General features: G+C 36.6%; 1 protein-coding gene across 1 annotated transcript; it reads right to left on the bottom strand.

The window, feature by feature from the left end:
• Positions 1-1897: 1897 nt before the first annotated feature.
• p2rx3b (purinergic receptor P2X, ligand-gated ion channel, 3b) lies at positions 1898-17669 on the bottom strand. Its single transcript, XM_023273560.3, has 12 exons — positions 17194-17669; positions 14457-14592; positions 14306-14377; positions 14090-14159; positions 12629-12722; positions 11822-11899; positions 9455-9596; positions 6249-6385; positions 5856-5949; positions 5365-5430; positions 5041-5118; positions 1898-3930 (listed from the first exon to the last, which is right to left on the bottom strand). The coding sequence occupies exons 1-12, from the start codon at positions 17313-17315 to the stop codon at positions 3811-3813; spliced, it is 1209 nt and encodes a 402-aa protein (XP_023129328.1). The 5' UTR covers positions 17316-17669; the 3' UTR covers positions 1898-3810.
• Between the last annotated feature and the right edge of the window lie 2045 nt (positions 17670-19714).

Genomic DNA, 19714 nt, shown 5'->3' with positions numbered 1-19714 from the left:
CACTCTCACATTCACACCTACGGGCAATTTAGAATAATCAATTAACCTCAGCATATTTTTGGACTGTGGGAGGAAGCCGGAGTACCCGGAGAAAACCCACGCATGCACAGGGAGAACATGCAAACTCCATGCAGAAAGATCCCGGGAAAGCCGGGATGCGAACCAGGGATCTTCTTGCTGCAAGACGAAAGTGCTAACCACTACGCCACTGTGCAGCCCTTCTTCTAAATATTAAATATACAAATGAGTAAAATTGAAATTCAAAGTTATTTTTAAAGACATTGTAGCAAACCTAATTTTCGAGTCATTTAGGAAAGATTGCATATCATTGTGGATTAATTTTCTGTAATTTTGGACAATTTTGTAGTCATCCTGGACACATTTGGAGTCATTCTGCACAAGTTTCAAGGCACTTTGGACAATTTTCAAGTAATTTTGGGCGTGTTTCGAGTCATTTTGGACACATTTCAGACATTTTGGACAATTTTCGAGTCATTTTGGACAAATTTCAAGTCATTTTGGACAATTTTTGAGATATTCTGGACAAATTTAGAGTCATTCTGGACAATTTTCAAGTCATTTTGGACAAGTTTCAAGTCATTTTGGACAATTTTTGAGACATTTTGGACACATTTTGAGTCATTTTGGACAATTTTTGAGATATTCTGGACAAATTTCGAGTCATTATGGACAATTTTCAAGTCATTTTGGACAATTTTTGAGTCATTTTGGACACTTTTGAGTCATTTTGGACAAGTTTCGAGTCATTTTGGACAAGTTTTCTGTCTTTGGAATAATGCTTGATTCATTTAGGACAAATTTCATGTCATTCTGGATTAATTTTCCGTAATTTTGGATCATTTTCAAGTCATTCTGGATGGGTCAATATATAATTGTGGGACTTTTTGTATCATAGTCGGCATTTTTGCTGTTTTCAGGCCTAAAACCAACATGGCCGCCTATAACCAAACACCACATGGCATTTTAGAGAAAGATTCTTCTAAATATTATAGATACAACTGAGTTAAATGTAAAGTTATTTCTACAGATATTGCAGTAAACCTGTTGACTATTTTATATTAAATAACTCAGAAAGCCTTGGAGTCTGGCCGGTCTTTTCTTCAGGAGGAAATGACATCATGCGGAGCAGGTCATGTGATCTGGAATCAACACACTTCCTGGAGAGGTGTTTTTGGAATGGGGAACTTAGTGGAAAGAGATTTACTCTGTTATTTTCCATGTAAAATCTGTTATATTACCAAAAAAGAAACATCTGTCATGATCATCTGAACTTAATAAAAAGAACACAATCCAAACTATTTCTGAATCAGCTCATTTTATGATTGTTTAGCTAATTAGAAGGTGGTTGGTATTAAATTCAGACGGTTATTTAGTTGACATTTTAGTGAAATTCAGTCATTTTTTATGAATAAAAAATTAGTAATAAATAAAAAATTGATGGATGGATGGATGGATGGATGGATGGATGGATGGATGGATGGACATTTATCCAGTAGCTATCCGAGTATAACTACATCTCTTGACACATTTATTTTTTATTTTTTCATCCTATAGCTTTTCCAATCATGCTACATTTTTAACATTGTTTTTAATCCTGTAGTTCTTCCTGGTCAACATCACTTAACACAGTTGTTCCAGTTTTCAACAGCATCACTTCACTGTGTTTATTTTCCTTATTGCTCTTCTAGTGGTACACCATCTTTTAACACCATTTTTCTCTCTACATCTCCTTTTAAACATTCTCTGAAATGTCGTCAAACACTTTTTGCTCCCATATAACTTCACAAAAAATGTATACAACACAGTATTTTTATGTGCAATAACGTTGTTAACAAAGAGCTTTTCCCTCAACAACATTTTTGACAGACAACAGAAATGCACATATCCACATGGACATTTATTGTCATATGTGTACATATACATATTTAAATTCATCACGTCACATATGTATTTAGTCATCATGTCATACTTGTATATGTCCATATGGAAATCCATCATGTTTTGTACATTCTCTTTTTTTCTGTGTTGATTAAAAGATACAACCAGAAGCTTTATTTTTGATCCAGCAGATTTTAACATATTTCCAGACAACCTTTAATAAATTTAGGAAAGAACCAAAATGCATGACTGTGTTTTTATTACAAAAACAAAAGCTTTAATGATTCCATTGTAGAAAATTCAGAGTTAGGATACTTCTGTGGGTCATGCTTTTATCAAATCAAACCAAAATCCATCTCGACTACGCAGAGTAAATGCATCAGAACAGAAGATACAAAAGAGCTACTGAAGACGGCCATGTGAACCAGGAGTGTCCAACATGAGGCCCGTGGGCCAAAAGTGGCCCTCCAGAGGGTCCAATCCGGCCCTCAAAGTGTAAAAATTCCACAGAAGACATTAACTGCAGATTGTAAATTAGTAAAACTATAAATTTAAAATCATTTCTAGACCATGACAAGTTGTTTGGATCAGAAAGTAAAATACTAGATTGTTCATTGTTCTTTTGTCATTTTGAGTCTTATTTTTGTAATATTTTATCTTGTTTTTGTTGTTTTTTGTTGTTTTTTTGTCTGACTTTTGTTTCATGTTTTTGTCGTGTTGTTTCTCGTTTTTGTCGTTTTGTGTTTCGTTTTTTTCTTGCTTGTGGTTTTTGTCTTATTATTGTCATTTTGTGTTTTGCTTGATTCATTGTTTTGCATACCGTATTTTCTTTTGGGGGGGGGGGGTTGTTGTATGTCCATTTTTTTGTCTCTTTGTAACTGTTTTGTTGAATTTTTTGTCTTTTTTTGTTGTGTTTCGTGTCATTTGTCAATTTCTTTGTCATTATGTGTCTCATTTTTGTAATATTTTGTCTTGCTTTAGTTGTTTTTTGTCTGACTTTTGTCATTTGTCTCATGTTTTTGTTGTTTTGTGTTTCCTTTTTGTCTCGCTTGTGGTTTTGTCTCATTTGTGTCATTTCGTGTTTTGCTTTATTCATTGTTCTGCGTGTCGTTTTGTGTTTTTTGTCTCATTTTTGATGTTTGTCCATTGTTTACCATTTAAATTTTTTTCAAATTTTTTGTCTTTTTTTATTTTGTTTCATGTTTTGTCAAATTTTTTGTCATTTTGTGTCTCATTTTTGTAATATTTTGTCTTGTTTTTCTTGTTTTTTGTCGTTCATCGCTTGCTTTTGTCATTTTGCTTTATTTGTTGTTTTGCGTGCCATTTTGTGTTTGTTTTTTGTCTTGTTTTTGTCGTTTGTCCACTTTTTGTCGATGCACAAAAAATTGTGCAAATTTGTCGACAAAAAAATTGACTTTTTTGTCAATTTTTTTCTCTTTGTTGTTTAATTTTGTGTTGTTTGTCTAATTTTTTGTCGTTTTGTGTTTCATTTTCACACTATTTTGTCTTGCTTTAGTTGTTTTTTTGTCTTTTTTTATCTTTTGTCATGTTGATCATATAGTAAAAACTGGTCCACTGGAGATCAAATTGGGCTGAATGTGGAACCTGAACTAGAATGACTTGGACACTCCTGATGTGGACCAATTCATGCCAGCTGTCTGGTTTATTGCTGCTTCAGTGTAACATGGGCTACAGATATGTTGCCATGCAAAGACAACCATGGTTTTGTCTTCTTTTGTTAAGTATTTGTTCTCGTCTGGAGTTGTTTTGTGTTAGATTAGCACTACGTAGCAACAGTTCAAGGTTCTTCAAATGCTTTTTGGTATTAACATAATCACAGAGTTACTGTATTGTACAGTGTAGTATGTAAGGAGAACTATTATTCAGTTAAATCAATAAAAACATGTTCATTCAGCTGTAGTGTTCAATAGAAAACGCCCCTGAGTCGCTGGACCTCATCATGGTTTGTCTGAGTGACAACTGGGAGCGATACAACCCGTTGCTCTGTAGTTCCATTGGGCTGTCCGACACCTGCAGCAAATGAGGCAAAAAAGAGATATTTTGCTTCTGAATTTGGTATTTTACAAGTTAAAGCCTTTGAACACAAAGACAAAAGTGAAGTATAGCTGACTATAGATCAGCTTCTTCAGAAACCTCAGCCTACCTGCTAAATGCTGACCTTTTTTAGATTGTTTTTATATCGTTCTGCTGAAAGCTTCTGGGTCAATCTATAACTGAGGGACTTTTGAAGTCCATGGGATATATCTTGCAAACATTTTTATTAAAGGTAAAAAAAAATAATGTTTTTATGTTCATTATGATCACGTCTTTACAAATTTCATGATTATTTATGAAAATTGTCAACTATGATACAAAAAGTCCTACAATTATATACTGACCCGTCCAGAACGACTCGAAAATTATCCATAATTACAGAAAATTAGTCCAGAATGACATAAAAATTGTCCTAAATGATTCGAACATTATCCCAAAGACACAAAAATGATCCAAAATGATGATAAACGATCTAAGCTGATTGAAAATTTGTTGAAAGTGACAAGTAAATTGTCCAAAATGACTTGAAACTTGTCCAAAATGACTTAAAACTGCTCCAAAATGACTCAAACTTTGTCCAAAATGACTCAAACTTTGTCCAAAATTACTCAAAAATTGTCCAAAGTTATTTGAAAATTGTTCACAGTGACTTGAAACTTGTCCAAAATGACTCGAAACTTGTCAAAAATGATTTAAAACTTGTCCAAAATGACTTGAAAATTGTCAATCTATAACTGAGGGACTTTTAAAGTCTATGGGATATATCTTGCATCCATTTTTAAGAAAAGTAAAAAAAAAGTTTTTATGTTCATTCTGATCATGTCTTTACAAATTCCATCATTATTTATTATGGAAACAATCACTTATTAATAAAAAATGACTGGATATCACTAAAATGTCAACTATGATATAAAAAGTCCCACAGATATATATTGACTGTTGTATGTTTTATGTTCTTACTTTGTGTTTTTGGGCAATAATGCTTTAACCTCCCTTGTTGCCAACATTCTGACCAATAATATTATTTTAACGGTACATCTATCGATCTATCTGATGATCAAGGACCACAAGAACCAGGTGTTTTACCTCTTCAAACTTCTTGGCCTTGTATTGCTCTGCGCCTTTCAGGAAGTTCAGCAGTATGATGTCACACAGCACTGTACCCTGCATGGTCGAATAATAACAATAAAACCTTGTAAAAGCAAATTCTTCTGTGCATCTTCCAGCAAAATGAGTACATTTTTACTTTTTTGCATACAACAAAGGTCAAATACCTTTAATAAATTAATACATTTTAAAATTTCACATAAAAAGGAGCATTTTCTGATCAATCAAGGAATAAAAAAAAAAAATCCTAGTCCATACAGAACCTTTTTCCTTGGTTTTGTCAAGTATAAAAGTAAAACTCACTACTCCCACTGATGTGAAGGCTGCCACCATGTTAATGAGCGTAGGGATCATGTCAAACCTTCCAGCCTACAAATGGAGAACACAATTCACAATTCAGTCTATATAAATACAAAAAAAATATTTCTCACTTTGATTTGAAAACAAACCCAAACTAAAACTTATGGTGTTTTTCCACCAGGACCGACTCGGCTTAACTCTACTGGGTTTGTGAGGTTTTCCATCAGGACGTAGTACCTGGTACCAGCTACTATTTTAGTTCCTACTGGGCCGGGGTAACTCCACCCATGATGAGGTGGTACTCAATTGTAATTGAAAATGACCTAAACCGAGTCGAGTCGAGCAGGTACTGGTGGAAAAGCGCCTTTATACAACTGATGCTATGAAATATGTTTTAGTAAATTGCGACAAAAGTTTATTGTGTTTTGTGGAAATTAGGAGCCAATACCCAAACTTTGACACAAACACAAATATATCTATATATATATACTCACGTTTCCATTGACCAAAACGTCAAACCTAATAGCGTAGGCTTTGACCAGAGTGCGATAATCGGTTCCATTTTCCATCTTAAAGTATTTGGCAAACCTATACAGACAGAAGCATTATACTGTTTATATTGAAGGATGTACTTTTAAACTTATAGCGTGCAATGAAGAAGCACATTTTTGATGTAATAAAATAAACAATACCGACAGGGTCAAAAGACACACTAAACACCAGAGACTGAAGGCTGAAGAAACTTACCACTTTAATCGAAGATAGTAAGACAGTGTCTGAGTTTTCTTTTGTTGTGAACTCAGTATTTCACTGTTTCTTGCTGAAATAAACCTTGGGAATTGTAGGTAATGCTCTCATTAACTAATAATTGAATCATATTAAAGTACCTGAAATTGTAGCCCGGAGAGACAATGTTCTTCTGTGACATGGCATCCAGTCGGGTGAACGAGTAAGAGGGGTTGCACTGGTCATCCGCCTTGTCCAGATCACACATCCAGCCAATCTTTATTCCAATCACCCCTCCCTGACACAATCACGAAAAAATGTAAGGTTCTTGAATTTCTGTATCTGGGCTAAAGTGAAAACTGACGCAAAAGATGCTAAAATGACACAAAAATGACAAAAAAGTTGCAAAAACTACAGAAAATGCTGATATTCATATAAATGATGCTAAAATGACTCAGAAATAACACAAAAACACTCAAAAAGCTGCAAAAATTACACTAAAACTTATGGTGTTTTTCCACCACACAAAATGACACAAAAATGACACATAAAAAGGAATGTTGCAAATGACATAAAAAGACACAAAACAGATGTAAAAACTTGCAAAAATGACATAAAATGATAGCAGAATGGCATAAAAAGACATAAAATTGACACAAAAGATGCTAAAATTACACAAAATTTGCAAAACTTAAGCAAAATGATGCTAGACTGAGAAACTGACATGAATGCTGCTAAAAAGACACAAAAACAATGCAAAATTTGCAAAAATGACACAAAATGATATTAGAATGACATAGAAAGACATAAAACTGACACGAAAGATGCTAAAATGACAAAAACAACGCAAAATGCTGCAAAAATGAGAGAAAAATGATATTTACACAAAATCATGCTAAAAAGATCCAAAAATAACACAAAAATACCCAAAAGGTTGCAAAAATAACACTAAAATGGCACAAAACATTGCAAAAAGTACAGAAAAATGCTAATATTTACATAAATTTATGTTAAATGACCCAAAAGATTGCAAAAATGACACAAACATGATACATAATGTTGCAAAAAGGACAGAAAACTGTTGAAAATGACATAAAAAGACACAAAAAAGATGCAAAAACTTGCAAAAAATGACACAAAATGATACTAGAATGACGGAAAAAGACATAAAACTGACGCAAAAGATGCTAAAATGACATCTTTATCCTCTGTTTTACATTAACTGTAATCCCAATTTACAAATTGAAATCAGTCAGAGAGAAAGTGACTAGAATGTACTAGTGTTTATCTCACATATTCTTTCTAATTGCTAAAGATACAGTATGCTTCCACCTAATGGAGAAAAGGGCTTATAATACAGACTGCTGCAAGGTCCAGTGTATAGAACATGGATCAGTTCCAAGTGATACTTAAATTAGTCCATGGGCCACACCAGATATTGGAACCACGTCAGGAGACCAAACCTAAGTGGTACTAAAATGTACATTGGGTTAATATAAGTACATCAGGATGTGAGAGCCTTTCTACACTGGCAGCTTTATCACTTATTAGTGAAACAGTCACATTCACCATAACCGCGTTATTGTGCAGTTCATTTAAATCTCACCATCTGCAGAGATCACATCTAATATGAGTCAATAATCAAATAAAACTGTGTGAGAACAGCTAATATATTCTAAAAATTAAACATCAGACCCAAATGAATGCATTTCTTGTTTGTACTTTCTTTTCATGCTTATTTGTTTTTTGTCATTTTGAGTCTTTTTTGTTATTTTGTGTCTCGTTTTTGTCGTTTTGTGTCTTAGTTTGTCATTTTGTGTCTCATTTCTGTCGTTTTGTGTCTCATTTCTGTGTCTCATTTTTGTTGTTTTGTGTCTTGTTTTTGTCTTTGTGTCTCATTTTGTCATTTTGTGTCTTGATTTTGTCATTTTGTGTCCTGATTTTGTCATTTTGTGTCTTGGTTTTGTTGTTTTGTGTCTTGATTTTGTCATTTTGTGTCTTGTTTTTGTCATTTTGTGTCTTGTTTTTGTCATTTTTTGTCTTGGTTTTGTTGTTTTGTGTCTTTTTTGTCATTTTGTGTTTTGTTTTTGTCATTTTGTGTCTTGCTTTTGTCATTTAGTGTCTTGCTTTTGTCTTTTTATATTTCGTTTTTGTCGTTTTGCGTCATGCTTTGTCATTTTGTGTCTTGTTTTTGTCATTTTGTGTCTTTTTTCCATTTTGTGTCTTGTTTTGTTTTGTGTCTCGTTTTTGTCATTTTGTGTCTTGTTTTTGTCTTTTTACGTCTTGCTTTTGTCATTTTGTGTCTCGGTTTTGTTGTTTTGTGTCACACTTTGTCATTTAGTGTCTTGTTTTTGTCTTTTTGTTTTTTGTTTTTGTCGTTCATGCTTTGTCATTTTGTGTCTTGTTTTTGTTGATTTGTGTCTTGTTTTTGTCACTTTGTGTCTCATTTTTGTCATTTTGTGTCTTGTTTTTGTCGTTTTGTGTCTTGTTTTTGTCATTTTGTGTCTCGTTTTTGTCATTTTGTGTCTTGCTTTGTCACTTAGTGTCTGCCTTTGTCTTTTTGGGTCTTATTTTTGTCATTTTGTGTCTTGCTTTGTCGTTTCGTGTCTTGTTTTTGTTGTTTTGTGTCTTGTTTTTATCATTTTTTGTCTTTTTTTGTCGTTTTGTTTCTTGTTTTGTCACTTAGTGTCTTGCTTTTGTCTTTTTGCATCTTGTTTTTGTTGTTTTGTGTCTTACTTTGTCGTTTTGTGTCTTGTTTTTGTTGTTTTGTGTCTTGTTTTTGTCGTTTTGTGTCTTGCTTTGTCATTCTGTTTCTTGTTTTTGTCACAGACAATCTAGTTGCCATAGCAACGAAATCTTTCTCAGTCTCAGGTTTGTTACAGTCTTGTTCTGTGCTGTAAAGTTATTAACAGATGATGATGTGTAGCATGTGGCGTTTCTTATTTTTTCATAATGAGGAAAAATTGTACCGAATTCCGTCCTTTCGCATTGACAGGACTTTTGGTTCAGACCCTTTCATTATGTCCATTAAACCAGTGATGACATTTATTAAGCTGTGAGTCTGCAACAGCTATCGTATCAAAATGCAAACTAGAGACATATAGCTGGTTAAAAATACCAAAAAGAATTGGTCACCTTGAGTGGTACCGATACTGGAAATGTTGGGTCCGGGCCCATGGACTAAATGTATGTAAATGGTGTTGGTATGACTCCTTTACCCCTTCTCCAGATTTTGTTCCTTATAGTGTTTCATTGTCCCAACATTTGAAAGTTCAGCTGCAACCAGTGAGTATTTTACCTGATTCATACAACAAAAGTACAGGGTGGATCATAAGCTGTAAACCATTAAAGCATCACTCATCTCTACCTGGTGAGCCAGTTTGGTGAAGTTCTGCTGGGCGTAGCGGACAACGTCTCCCACTCTGAAGATGGGGCAGTAGATGTTGTTGTCCATGTCAAAGCTACACTTTTTGATGTAGTCAGCAGTGATATTAGGAAGGAAGTTCCCTCTGCACACATAGATGTCAACATGTCAGAAATCATTATGGAAACCATTCGTTTTTTAACTTGATAATCGATTTTCTTTTGTGCCTCCACCATTGGTGAATTGGTGAAGACTAAATAGTTAAATGTTTTTGTTTTTTTTTTTCTGGTACGACCATTCAAATGTTTCTCTAATGACTCAATGAGAGCGTTTAATTTTTTAAAATCAAACTTTGACAGAGTTCCTGGTGGTATTCAAGGTTAACTGGTGATATTCCTGTATGTCAGACTGGTGTTCTGGACATTACAATTAATAAACGTCACTCACTCTACCTAGACCAGGGGTGTCCAACATGCGGCCCGTGGGCCAAAGATGGCTCTCCAGAGCGTCCAATCCAGCCCTCAAAGTGTAAAAATTCCAGAGAAGACATTAACTGCAGATTATAAATTAGTGAAATTCTAAATTTAAAATCATTTCTAGACCATGACAAGTTGTTTTGATCAGAAAGTAAAATACTAGATTGTTCATTGTTCTTTTATCGTTTTGTGTCTCATTTCTTGTATATTTTGTCTCATTTTTGTTCTTTTTTGTCTGACTTTGGTCTCTTGCTTTTGTCGTTTTGTGTTTTCTTTCCATCTCGCTTGTGGTTTTTGCCTTATTTTTGTCATTTTGCGTTTTGTTTTATTTCTTGTTTTGTGTGCTGTTTTTGTTGTTTTGTGTTTTTTGTCTCATTTTTATCATTTGTCCATTTTTTTGTCATTTTGTAACTTATTTGTCAAATTTTTTTTGTTTCGTATCACTCGTCAAATTTTTGGTCATTTTGTGTCTTGTTTTTGTCATTTTGTGTCTCATTTTTGTAATATTTTGTCTTGTTTTTGTTGTTTTTTTGTCTGACTTTTGTAATTCGTGTCATGTTTTTGTCATTTTGTTGTTTTGCGTGCCACTTTGTGTTTTTTTGGCACGTTTTTGTCGTTTATCCATTTTTTGTTAGTCGAATTTTTTTTTCTTTTTGTTTTATTTTGTGTCATTTTCTCGTTTTTTGGACATTTTGTGTCTAATTTTTGCGATAATTTTTCTTGTTTTTGTTGGTTTTTTTGTCTTTTTTTTATCAGACTTTTTTTGTTTTGATCTTATAGTAAAAACTGGTCCGGCCCACTTGAGATCAAACTGGGCTGAATCTGGAACCTGAACTAGAGTGAGTTGGACACCTCTGATATAGATAATTAGAAATAACTAACTTTTTGATACCAATTACTGTAAAACAACAAAGAGGAAACAAAAAGCAAGTCGAAAAGAAAGTGAGCTCCCCTCAAAAGCCATTGTGTAACAAGTCAAAAATTCAGTATGTGTACATACAAGAAGCCAGTATGCAGATGACATAGTTCTTCTCAGTAGTAGTGCAGAAGGCTTCTGATGCCTTCTCATAGCTTATAACGAAATATCTACGAGAATAGGTCTCTGCATAAGCACCTCCAAGACTGAAACCATGAGTACTGGCACCGCACTTGACTTCGTCATAGGCGATGTCAAGCTGGCACGACTTGATTGCTTCAAGTACCTTGGCAGTCATGTCTCCAAAGACCATAAGATGAATGAAGAGATTAATGTACGAAGACAAAGTGCATCTTGTTCTGTTGGGTACTTGCAGGAAAGAGTCTATGACCAGTGTGTTAAACCTCTTCTTTTGTTTGGCAATGAAATGTGGACCCTTCACCAAAAACATGTAGATCAGTTAAGGACCATTCAACAACTTCACCTTTTGTCTGTAGCGTGAATCAAATGGGATCACTTCGTCTCAAATGAGGAGGTCTTAGAAAAAGCCAATGTTGAAGACGCAGAGATCAAACTGGTCAGAAATCGTCTTTGTTGGATGGCGACTGGCTAGTCAAAGCTTTACTATATGGAGAGTTGTCTGATGGAACAAGAAAAGTTGGTCGGCCACTACTTCACTATAAGAACGCTTGCAAGAGTGGTCTCAAGTGTGGGGAGGCAATGGAAGGTTGGAGTTCTGTGGTTGATCGCCCTAAGTGGAGAGCCCTGACAAGACTGACATTAAAAGAAAACGAAACTGTAAAAGAAACATGCAAGGTGCCATAACAGAAAGACAATTACCAACCTTAATACCTCATAAACTATAGATTACTTGATTGTTTTACTGTGTTTTATTGTGTTGTGTCCATTCGCATGCAGGTAGACAGGTATCGTTTTTTCCCCCATCCCTGATGTGTGTCAGAGCTAATTGTTTAGTACTTGGTGTAGTTGAAGTATGGAAATCGAATGCTGTTCTTAATGAAGATGGTGAAATTCTCCACTTCCATCATTGGCGTCCTGAGCAGAAGGGTGTAGAATAAGAGAAAAGACAGACATACAAACACAGAGAGAAAAAGGTAAAATCACTTCATTTAGGTATGATTACTATACTTGTGTGCCATTTTCAACATAATGGTGTACTTTATATACTGACGGTATTAGTGCAAATAAAAATATATGGAAATATAACTTTTTATATTCACACTGTACTGAAATTTTAACCTAAGGTGTATTATTCCACTGTTGGGACTACTTACATATATTATTAATTATAAAAAATTAGGTGGCTAGTATACTATGTATGAATATACAAATTTATAATTTAAGTGTTAGTATTTATTAGACTAAGCCCACTAAAGTACTAGTTAGGGTGTAATGGATTTTTAATCAGTACAATTGTAATATACTTGCTCAAACTTGTACCAAAAAACATAATTCTCATTCATTTATTAATTCAGTTCACCTCCACTGTAATGGGTTAAAGGCATTATTCTCAAATGTCTTGAAATAAATCCAAGACTCTTTACAAGGCTAGATATCACCAGACTTAGATGAGTTATAAGGAGTGCTATGACCACACATATGATAAAGTATCTATCTATCTATCTATCTATCTATCTATCTATCTATCTATCTATCTATCTATCTATCTATCTATCTATCTATTCTTTATTAGACTGCCAGTGTAGAACAGGTAAAGCAAAGCCTTGTAAAAAGTTCTTTATCACATGCACAGTATCATCTTACGTCTTTATGGTGTCGATCTCAGCAGGACACCACCCTTTAATCTCACACATCTTGATGGTGGTGTTGAAAGGAACACATCTCCCTGTAAGAATTCCTGAGCAGAAAAAGCAAAAACACAGTATAAAAGAGAAGTAAGTATACCCCTGAAAAACATCACTGAAAAATTGTATAATTGTATCTGTAATTGTGACTGAATGACTTCTAAGATTACCAGCAAGATATTTAACTGGTGTTAGTCCTTTCCATCTCTCACTGAACAGAGAGGTCTACATGCAGGAGTAAAAGTCTGATAAGGAGCAAAGAGACAAAGAAATGCGGCCAGGACCAAAAGTCACACCTGAGTGTTTGAATCAGAGGCCCCTCATTGGACGGGACCCCCAAACATTCATGGGGGGATCATTCATGATGTAAGCGACCGTAACTGCCACTGGACTGTGCCACCTCCCTGTGTGACCATGTGACGAGTTGTTTGAAGGAGCTCCTGGCTTCCTACAGCAAGCAACTTAACAAACGTTAACGCTACTTCCAACATAAGCTGCAGTTACAAGGAAAAGACGGTTTAGGTGTTTAATATACTTTTTGGATATGGAGAAGTGCTCAGCAACCTAGATGTTTCTCCATAGCTGCAGACGTGGAGAAAATCCATTCTCCAGAAGAAGACGGATTCGCCGAGGCAACTCTGCCGATCATTTCCTGCCACGCCACAAATCTGTGAGGTCGACTCGACGTGAACATTGTATCATCCACCTCACGCTGTTTTCTCTTTACTAACACACACACATCCGAACATGTTTTACACACCATTAGGGGACCGTCGCCCTAGGAGGACACATGACCCTCAGTGTTCACGCGTGTCCTCCAGGTAATGCACATATTTAAAACACACAGGGACAACATGTGGAGCCAGCGGTGTTCAAACCTAGCTGTCATCTCTGCAGACTAACGTGTTCGGACTCACTAACATCAACCATCTTGCTTCCACCCCGTTGTCTGTCTGTCTTTGTGAAAGCCTCATAATTAGATTTTTTTTAGCTTCTCATTCATTGCCATTCATTTTAAAGTCAAGTCATGCTGATGAAATGCAGATGGACATATTTATCACAATGTTTGAGCAGTTGGTCTGATTTTAAATCCCAGCTGGACTCAATTCTGCTTCCTTGATCACAGGTTTTGTAACTTGTGTGTCATTTAGTCTTGGTATTCTTTTTTTGAGTGTTCATAAGAGGAAAAACTTTTTCTTAAACTTAGAAATAACGTATTTATTTACAGGTGATACAACTTTGAATCATTTGACATTTAAGGGATATTTTAGGTGCTCGCTTCTGTTGGATACTGTAAATGTGAGGGTTAGCAATCATGAAGCAGTGTAGCATATTATAATATATATATATAAATGTAATAATAACGATCATAAAATGTCTTCCAACACATTCAGTCAAGAAGAAATGAGGAAGGTCTCACCATAACTTCCTGGCCTATTGCGGTTCTTCGTACAGTTGCTGTCATGGGTACAAACATACTTCTTCTCACTCTGGGTAACACACAATCATAGACATGCATTGAAACTGCATAAAAACTATTAATTAGTTAAAATTAAAATGATTGTTGTGAAGTCAGTGGGAAAATACAATACATTTCAGTACAAATGCTAGAACTGCAATAGTGGCAGTAGCTGACCTCAGGACAGTATCCTTGGACTTGGTTCTCTGTAGTAATCAGTTTGGTGATAATGCAGAAGACTGAGGCTCCCTGAGGAAAAACACTTAGTCAAAAATCTATCCGTCCATTCTTTTATCCATTGATCCATCCATCTGCCATCTGCCCATACCTGTGTTGGAGTGACGTAGTCGGCAACATCCATGACCTTGTTGTTGTAGATCCCAAAACCTTTGACCTTGGTCATCACTGAGGATTCGATGGCTGTGTCTCTCACCTGATAGGCCTTCTCATAGAGAAATACCCACCTAAAATATAGACAAGAAGAAATGTGACACCGAGCAAAGACTGAAGTTTAGGCCCATACAAAACAATAGGACAATGCTGACAAAAACCTTAAAATATCTGTAAACTCCTGCACCTGCAACTCGTCATCCTCTCATTATAAACTGAGCTGTGAACACCACTCGATGCCGGACCGGTGAACTCCAGTCAATCAGGCCGTTATTCTGTTCTAGCTTATTGTTCTGCTCTAGGTTTAACTCCCCCTCTCTTCTGCTGCAGTCTCCGTCACTCCCTGCCTGGATGCCTTCGTGGAAATCCTCGACTCCTGCCATGCTGCTCCTAACCAGGTCCACCTGCAACCTTCCTCCTCATGGGTTCCCTCCTGTTGATGAGATCATTCCTGCCATAACCCACACCTCCTCCACTGCTTTTCATCACTCAGGCTGTCAGCTAATGGTGCTTTTCCACCAGCACCTACTCAGCTTGACTCGGTTTAGGTGGTTTTTCATTACAATTAAGTACCACCTCATCGTGGGTGGAGTCATCATAGCACGGTGGCCCGGAAGTCCCTTAACATCATTTGCAACACAAATGTCACACAACAATGGAGGACATGGAGGCGATGGCGTACCTGCTGCTTGGTCTATGGCTTTTTGTCAGATTCAAAAAAAGTCTCGACCTCTTCATTCACCCATGTTACAGGTCTGGTTGCCATATTCAAATTTTGCCAAGTTCCGCGAAGAGTGATGCACACCGTCGCTGCTGCCAGTTTTTTTTTTTTAAATGGTGGGTTTGGTTTTGGTGAAGGAGTCGCTCTGGTGTGTCGTCACTCCCTGTCCAATCAGTGGCCTGCACTCTGTAGATGTCACTTTCTCGGCTCCAATCAGCTCGCTGGGAACCCCGGCCCAGTAGGAACTAAAATAGTAGCTGGTACCAGGTACTACGTCCTGATGGAAAACCTCACAAACCCAGTAGAGTCGAGCTGAGTCATGCTGAATAGGTGCTAGTGGAAAAGCTTCAAAAGTGTTGTTAGCGACATTGTTTGTACCTTTGCTTTCGAGCGTACTGTGTGTGTATTTTGTGCTTGTGTTAGCTGTTGCGTGTTTTCCTCACATGGTTCCTAGAGAAGTGTTTTCGCCAATCTGTTGTAGTCTTTCCTGGCTTGGTGCTACCAAATCCTGGTTAGTCCTGCTTTCTGTGATTCATCATAATTTGTAAATTGTTTTAATCCCAAAGATCAGCGCCAGTTAGCCTGTCATTCTCTCTTGGCTTTCACAGCTATTTCCTGTGTTCCCCAGCTCCCTAGCATTTTTTTGCACACTCGTCTTCCTGCCTGGTGATGTCAGTTCCTTTGTGTCCTATTTGTATTGTGCACAATTCTTGTAATTATTTTTATTATTATCAGCTCATCGGCTGTGTTGTTACTGTCTGCGTCTGAGTCTCTAATCCCTCTGTGACTGTAAAACCTCTTAGAAGAATTTAGGGGAATCTGGTATTCTTTTTTCCCCATAACTTGCATAGAGACATTAGCTATGTTTCAAATTAGTTCAACTTAAATTTTTTGGCTTTTCAGACCAAGGTGGTCTGAAGACTTTTAACTTGAATAAATGAACCGAATGAAATAAAATGCTAGGACATAAAATGGAAAAATCAGCTCTGTTGTTCATATTTTAACCTGAAGCAAGAAGTTGTATGCTACATAAAGAAGCACCTGTCACGAGTGATGGAGGGGAACTTTACTGTGTGACTGGTTTCAGATGGTGGGAACTTGGCAATCTGACAGGCTTTTACATCGATCTGGACATTTAAGCTGAGTGAGTGGCAGTGTTTCCTATCAGCCACAAGTCCATTACCATATAAATCAAAAAAGCTTGGCAAATTCCACCTCAACCATCACTTTGTTGGGTAATATACACATCAGGAAGTGGTGATGGGTAGCAAAAGGACGTCAATATTCTAAGACAAGTCCACAGAACATTAAAGACACAAAATAATAAGCAATGACTCAGCCAATAGTTGCTAGCAAAGAAAGGTAAATCCACCCATCACCTATCACATTTTTCCAATTATCTTGAAACATTCAAGACAAAGTCAAGCAGTTTTTGTACAGCAGCCCTCTGGTTTCAGGTGGAGGAAAAGTTTAGAGCCAGCCAGAAAGTATCTGTTCAGACTTGAGTTATTGATACACCTCGGTCTGTCAAATTCAGTGAATGATAATATGGGATTATTATCCAAAGAAACAGAAAAATGATACCAAAGCTGCATAAAATATGCTTGGAAACCACATGCGGAGGCTGCACATAATTTAATAATTTAGGTATAACTAAAGCTAAGAATGTAACTACACATTAGAACTCTGTCTATAATAACATTTCAACTGCACAAAAAAGATAGATACATCCTTCTCAATAGTTATCTGTTGTACTAAACACTTGAAATGCTTTACAGTAATAAAAACATTCATTTTAGACCAAACATCACATTATTTGCTTGGTATATACTGTGTATATGATCTAATATCCATACCATTACATTTAATATGAGTCTTATGAATGTACTTTTCTTCAGTTGTTTCATTCAACAAGACAGATGCAGAAACTGTATAATCTAGAAGATTTGCTCACCCAATGAAGTATGTGATGATGAGAAGTTGAACAACACGGTTGATAATGCCGATGGTCCAGCTCTTCACAACCACCGACTTCGTGGTTTCATAGGTGAAGAAGTTTGTCATACAAGACCACATCCTGACAGTAGGTGTCAAAATGTGGATACTTTGATTTGTGTATTTTCTTTTTTGGAACTCCAGGTGAAGCAGACGTTACGATGTGCCCTTCAAGCAACTGCACATTTAGGTCCCTGAACGTGTCTTCATTATTATTTTCTGCAACAAAAAAAATGACAAAAAGCACTGATATTCGAGGTCCAGTGAGGAGAGAGGAAGCCTGATGTCCAACAGCTACTTTTCAGATCCCTGTAACTCAATGACTCCAATCTTCAACTGATCTTGTTACTTCTGGGTTAGTATATCATGTTGAGCAGTCAAGATGCAAACAGCTTTCTCTCTCCCTTCACCCCCTAAGTGCCTCCTGTAAGCTCCACTCCCTCCTCCTGCTCACTGCACCATGGACAAGTTCTGGAGTATTTATGTTTGCACCATAGACAGTATAAGAAAGATGGACGTAGCTGAAAAGCAAAGCCAAGTGTCAAAAACTTGCAGTAGCACTGCATTCAATGGAGGCTGGCTCCAAAAAGCTCCATCGACCCCAATTCTACACAGCAACAAATAAATCACTAAAGACTGCTTTTCTACAGCTCAGGATTTCTTTTTGTTAGTTTTAATGGTCAAACCCAGAGGTCAGGTGACCAATGCTGCAACTACAATGAGGGGAAGACAATACAAAGTTGGCATTAAGACCAACAAGGACACTGAAATGACTTCTGGGAATTCAGATCCATGGTGGAATTCCTTTGTATTGTTTTCTTTTGTTGCTTTTAGTACAGCATTGATATCTGGTTTCGTTTGTCCTGTTACAGCCCTAGCCATGAGGTAAAAAGAAAAAACAAAGACCACCATGCTTGACTGTTGGAATGATGGTCTTTTTCTGAAATGCTGATGTAAAGAGACACACATCTTCCAAAAAGTTCAGCTTTCATCTCACTAGTCCATAGAATAGTGTCCCAAAAGTCTTGGGGATCATTCAGATGATTGTTTCCATTATGTTCTTACTGGTCAGTGGTTTTCTCCTTGGAACTCTTCCATGGATCCATTTCTGCCTAATTTCTTCCTTATTGTTGAGTCATGAACACTAACCTTAACTGATGCAAGGGAGGCCTGCAGTTCTTTAGATGTTCTCCTGGGTTCCTTTGTGACCTCTTGGATGAGTCGTCTTTGTGCTTTTGGGGTAGTTTTAGTCTTTGGTCCACTCCTGGGAAGGTTCTCCACTGTTCCATGTTTTCTTCATTTGTGGATAATGTCTCTCACCATGGTTCTCTGGAGTCCTGAAGCTTTAGAAATGGTTTTGGAACCCTTTCCAGACTGATAGATGCCAGTTGTTCTTGAATTTCTTTGGCTTGTGGCATTTGTTGGAGCTTTTTGAGGTCTTTTGGGAAACTTGATTTAGTCAGACGGGTTCTATTGTAGTGATTTCTTGATTGAACAGGTCTGGAGGTAGTCAGGTTTGGGTGTGGTCAGTGAAATTGAACTCACTTTCCAAAAAAATGTGATTAGCCAGAGTTAATTCATGATTTAACAAGAGGGACAATTGCTTTTTCACACAGGGCCAGGAAGGTTTGGATAGCTTTTCACCCTTAAAAATTAAATCATCATTTAAATTGCATTTTGTGTTTAGTTTGGTTATCTTTGTCTAATATTTAAGTTTGTTTGATGCTTGATGGTTGATTTCCACACGAACATCAGCATCATAACATCTACTGTGAACTCAGTATTTACTTGATGTATCATTACATCATAAACAGTGATAAATTGCAACCATGGAAATGTCCTGTTAACAAAATACAGCTTCTATTACATAATCAGTGCATTGTAGCTGATCAATTCTATGATAAGTATTTAAAGATTCAATCTACATTATATCTATGATGTCAAAGGAGGACCACAGTCAACTCCTTCTTTATAAAATGCTCATATCAGCCCCATGGATCTGTCTTCACCTCCGAATACGAGGAGATAGCATTTCACGCTAATTCAATCACAGTTGTCTTCAGTCTAATGCATTCTAGACTCCCTGAACATCTCCATTAAACAGCAGTCCTTTATGATGGGGAGTTAATGGACTTTCATTGGATGAGAACTAGGAAATGGTAAAATTTTATTGATTCCTTTTTTTCTGTGGAGAAAGTTGGGAGGAAAGATCATGGGAATGGACACAGCAGATCTAGATTGCAGATATAAACCTTCCATTGGCATTGGATATAGAGATACATGCAAGGCAACCATTGTGAAGCCACCACACCAAACCAAGACCAAAACCCCGTACCAGCCTCCGTGCACATCTTGATATGAAGTCCTTCAGCCCTCAGAATAGGCCATGAAAAGTGCTTAGCTGGGAGGTGGTTTGAGAAACAACATTATACATGACTGTGAAACTGTTCCCTGCCTGCCACAGCCTCCACTGGGGGAGG

Source organism: Amphiprion ocellaris, chromosome 4 (genome assembly GCF_022539595.1).
Source record: "Amphiprion ocellaris isolate individual 3 ecotype Okinawa chromosome 4, ASM2253959v1, whole genome shotgun sequence".
In the NCBI taxonomy this organism is placed as follows: Eukaryota; Metazoa; Chordata; class Actinopteri; family Pomacentridae; genus Amphiprion; species Amphiprion ocellaris.
This window is presented reverse-complemented; position numbering and strand designations above follow the sequence as displayed.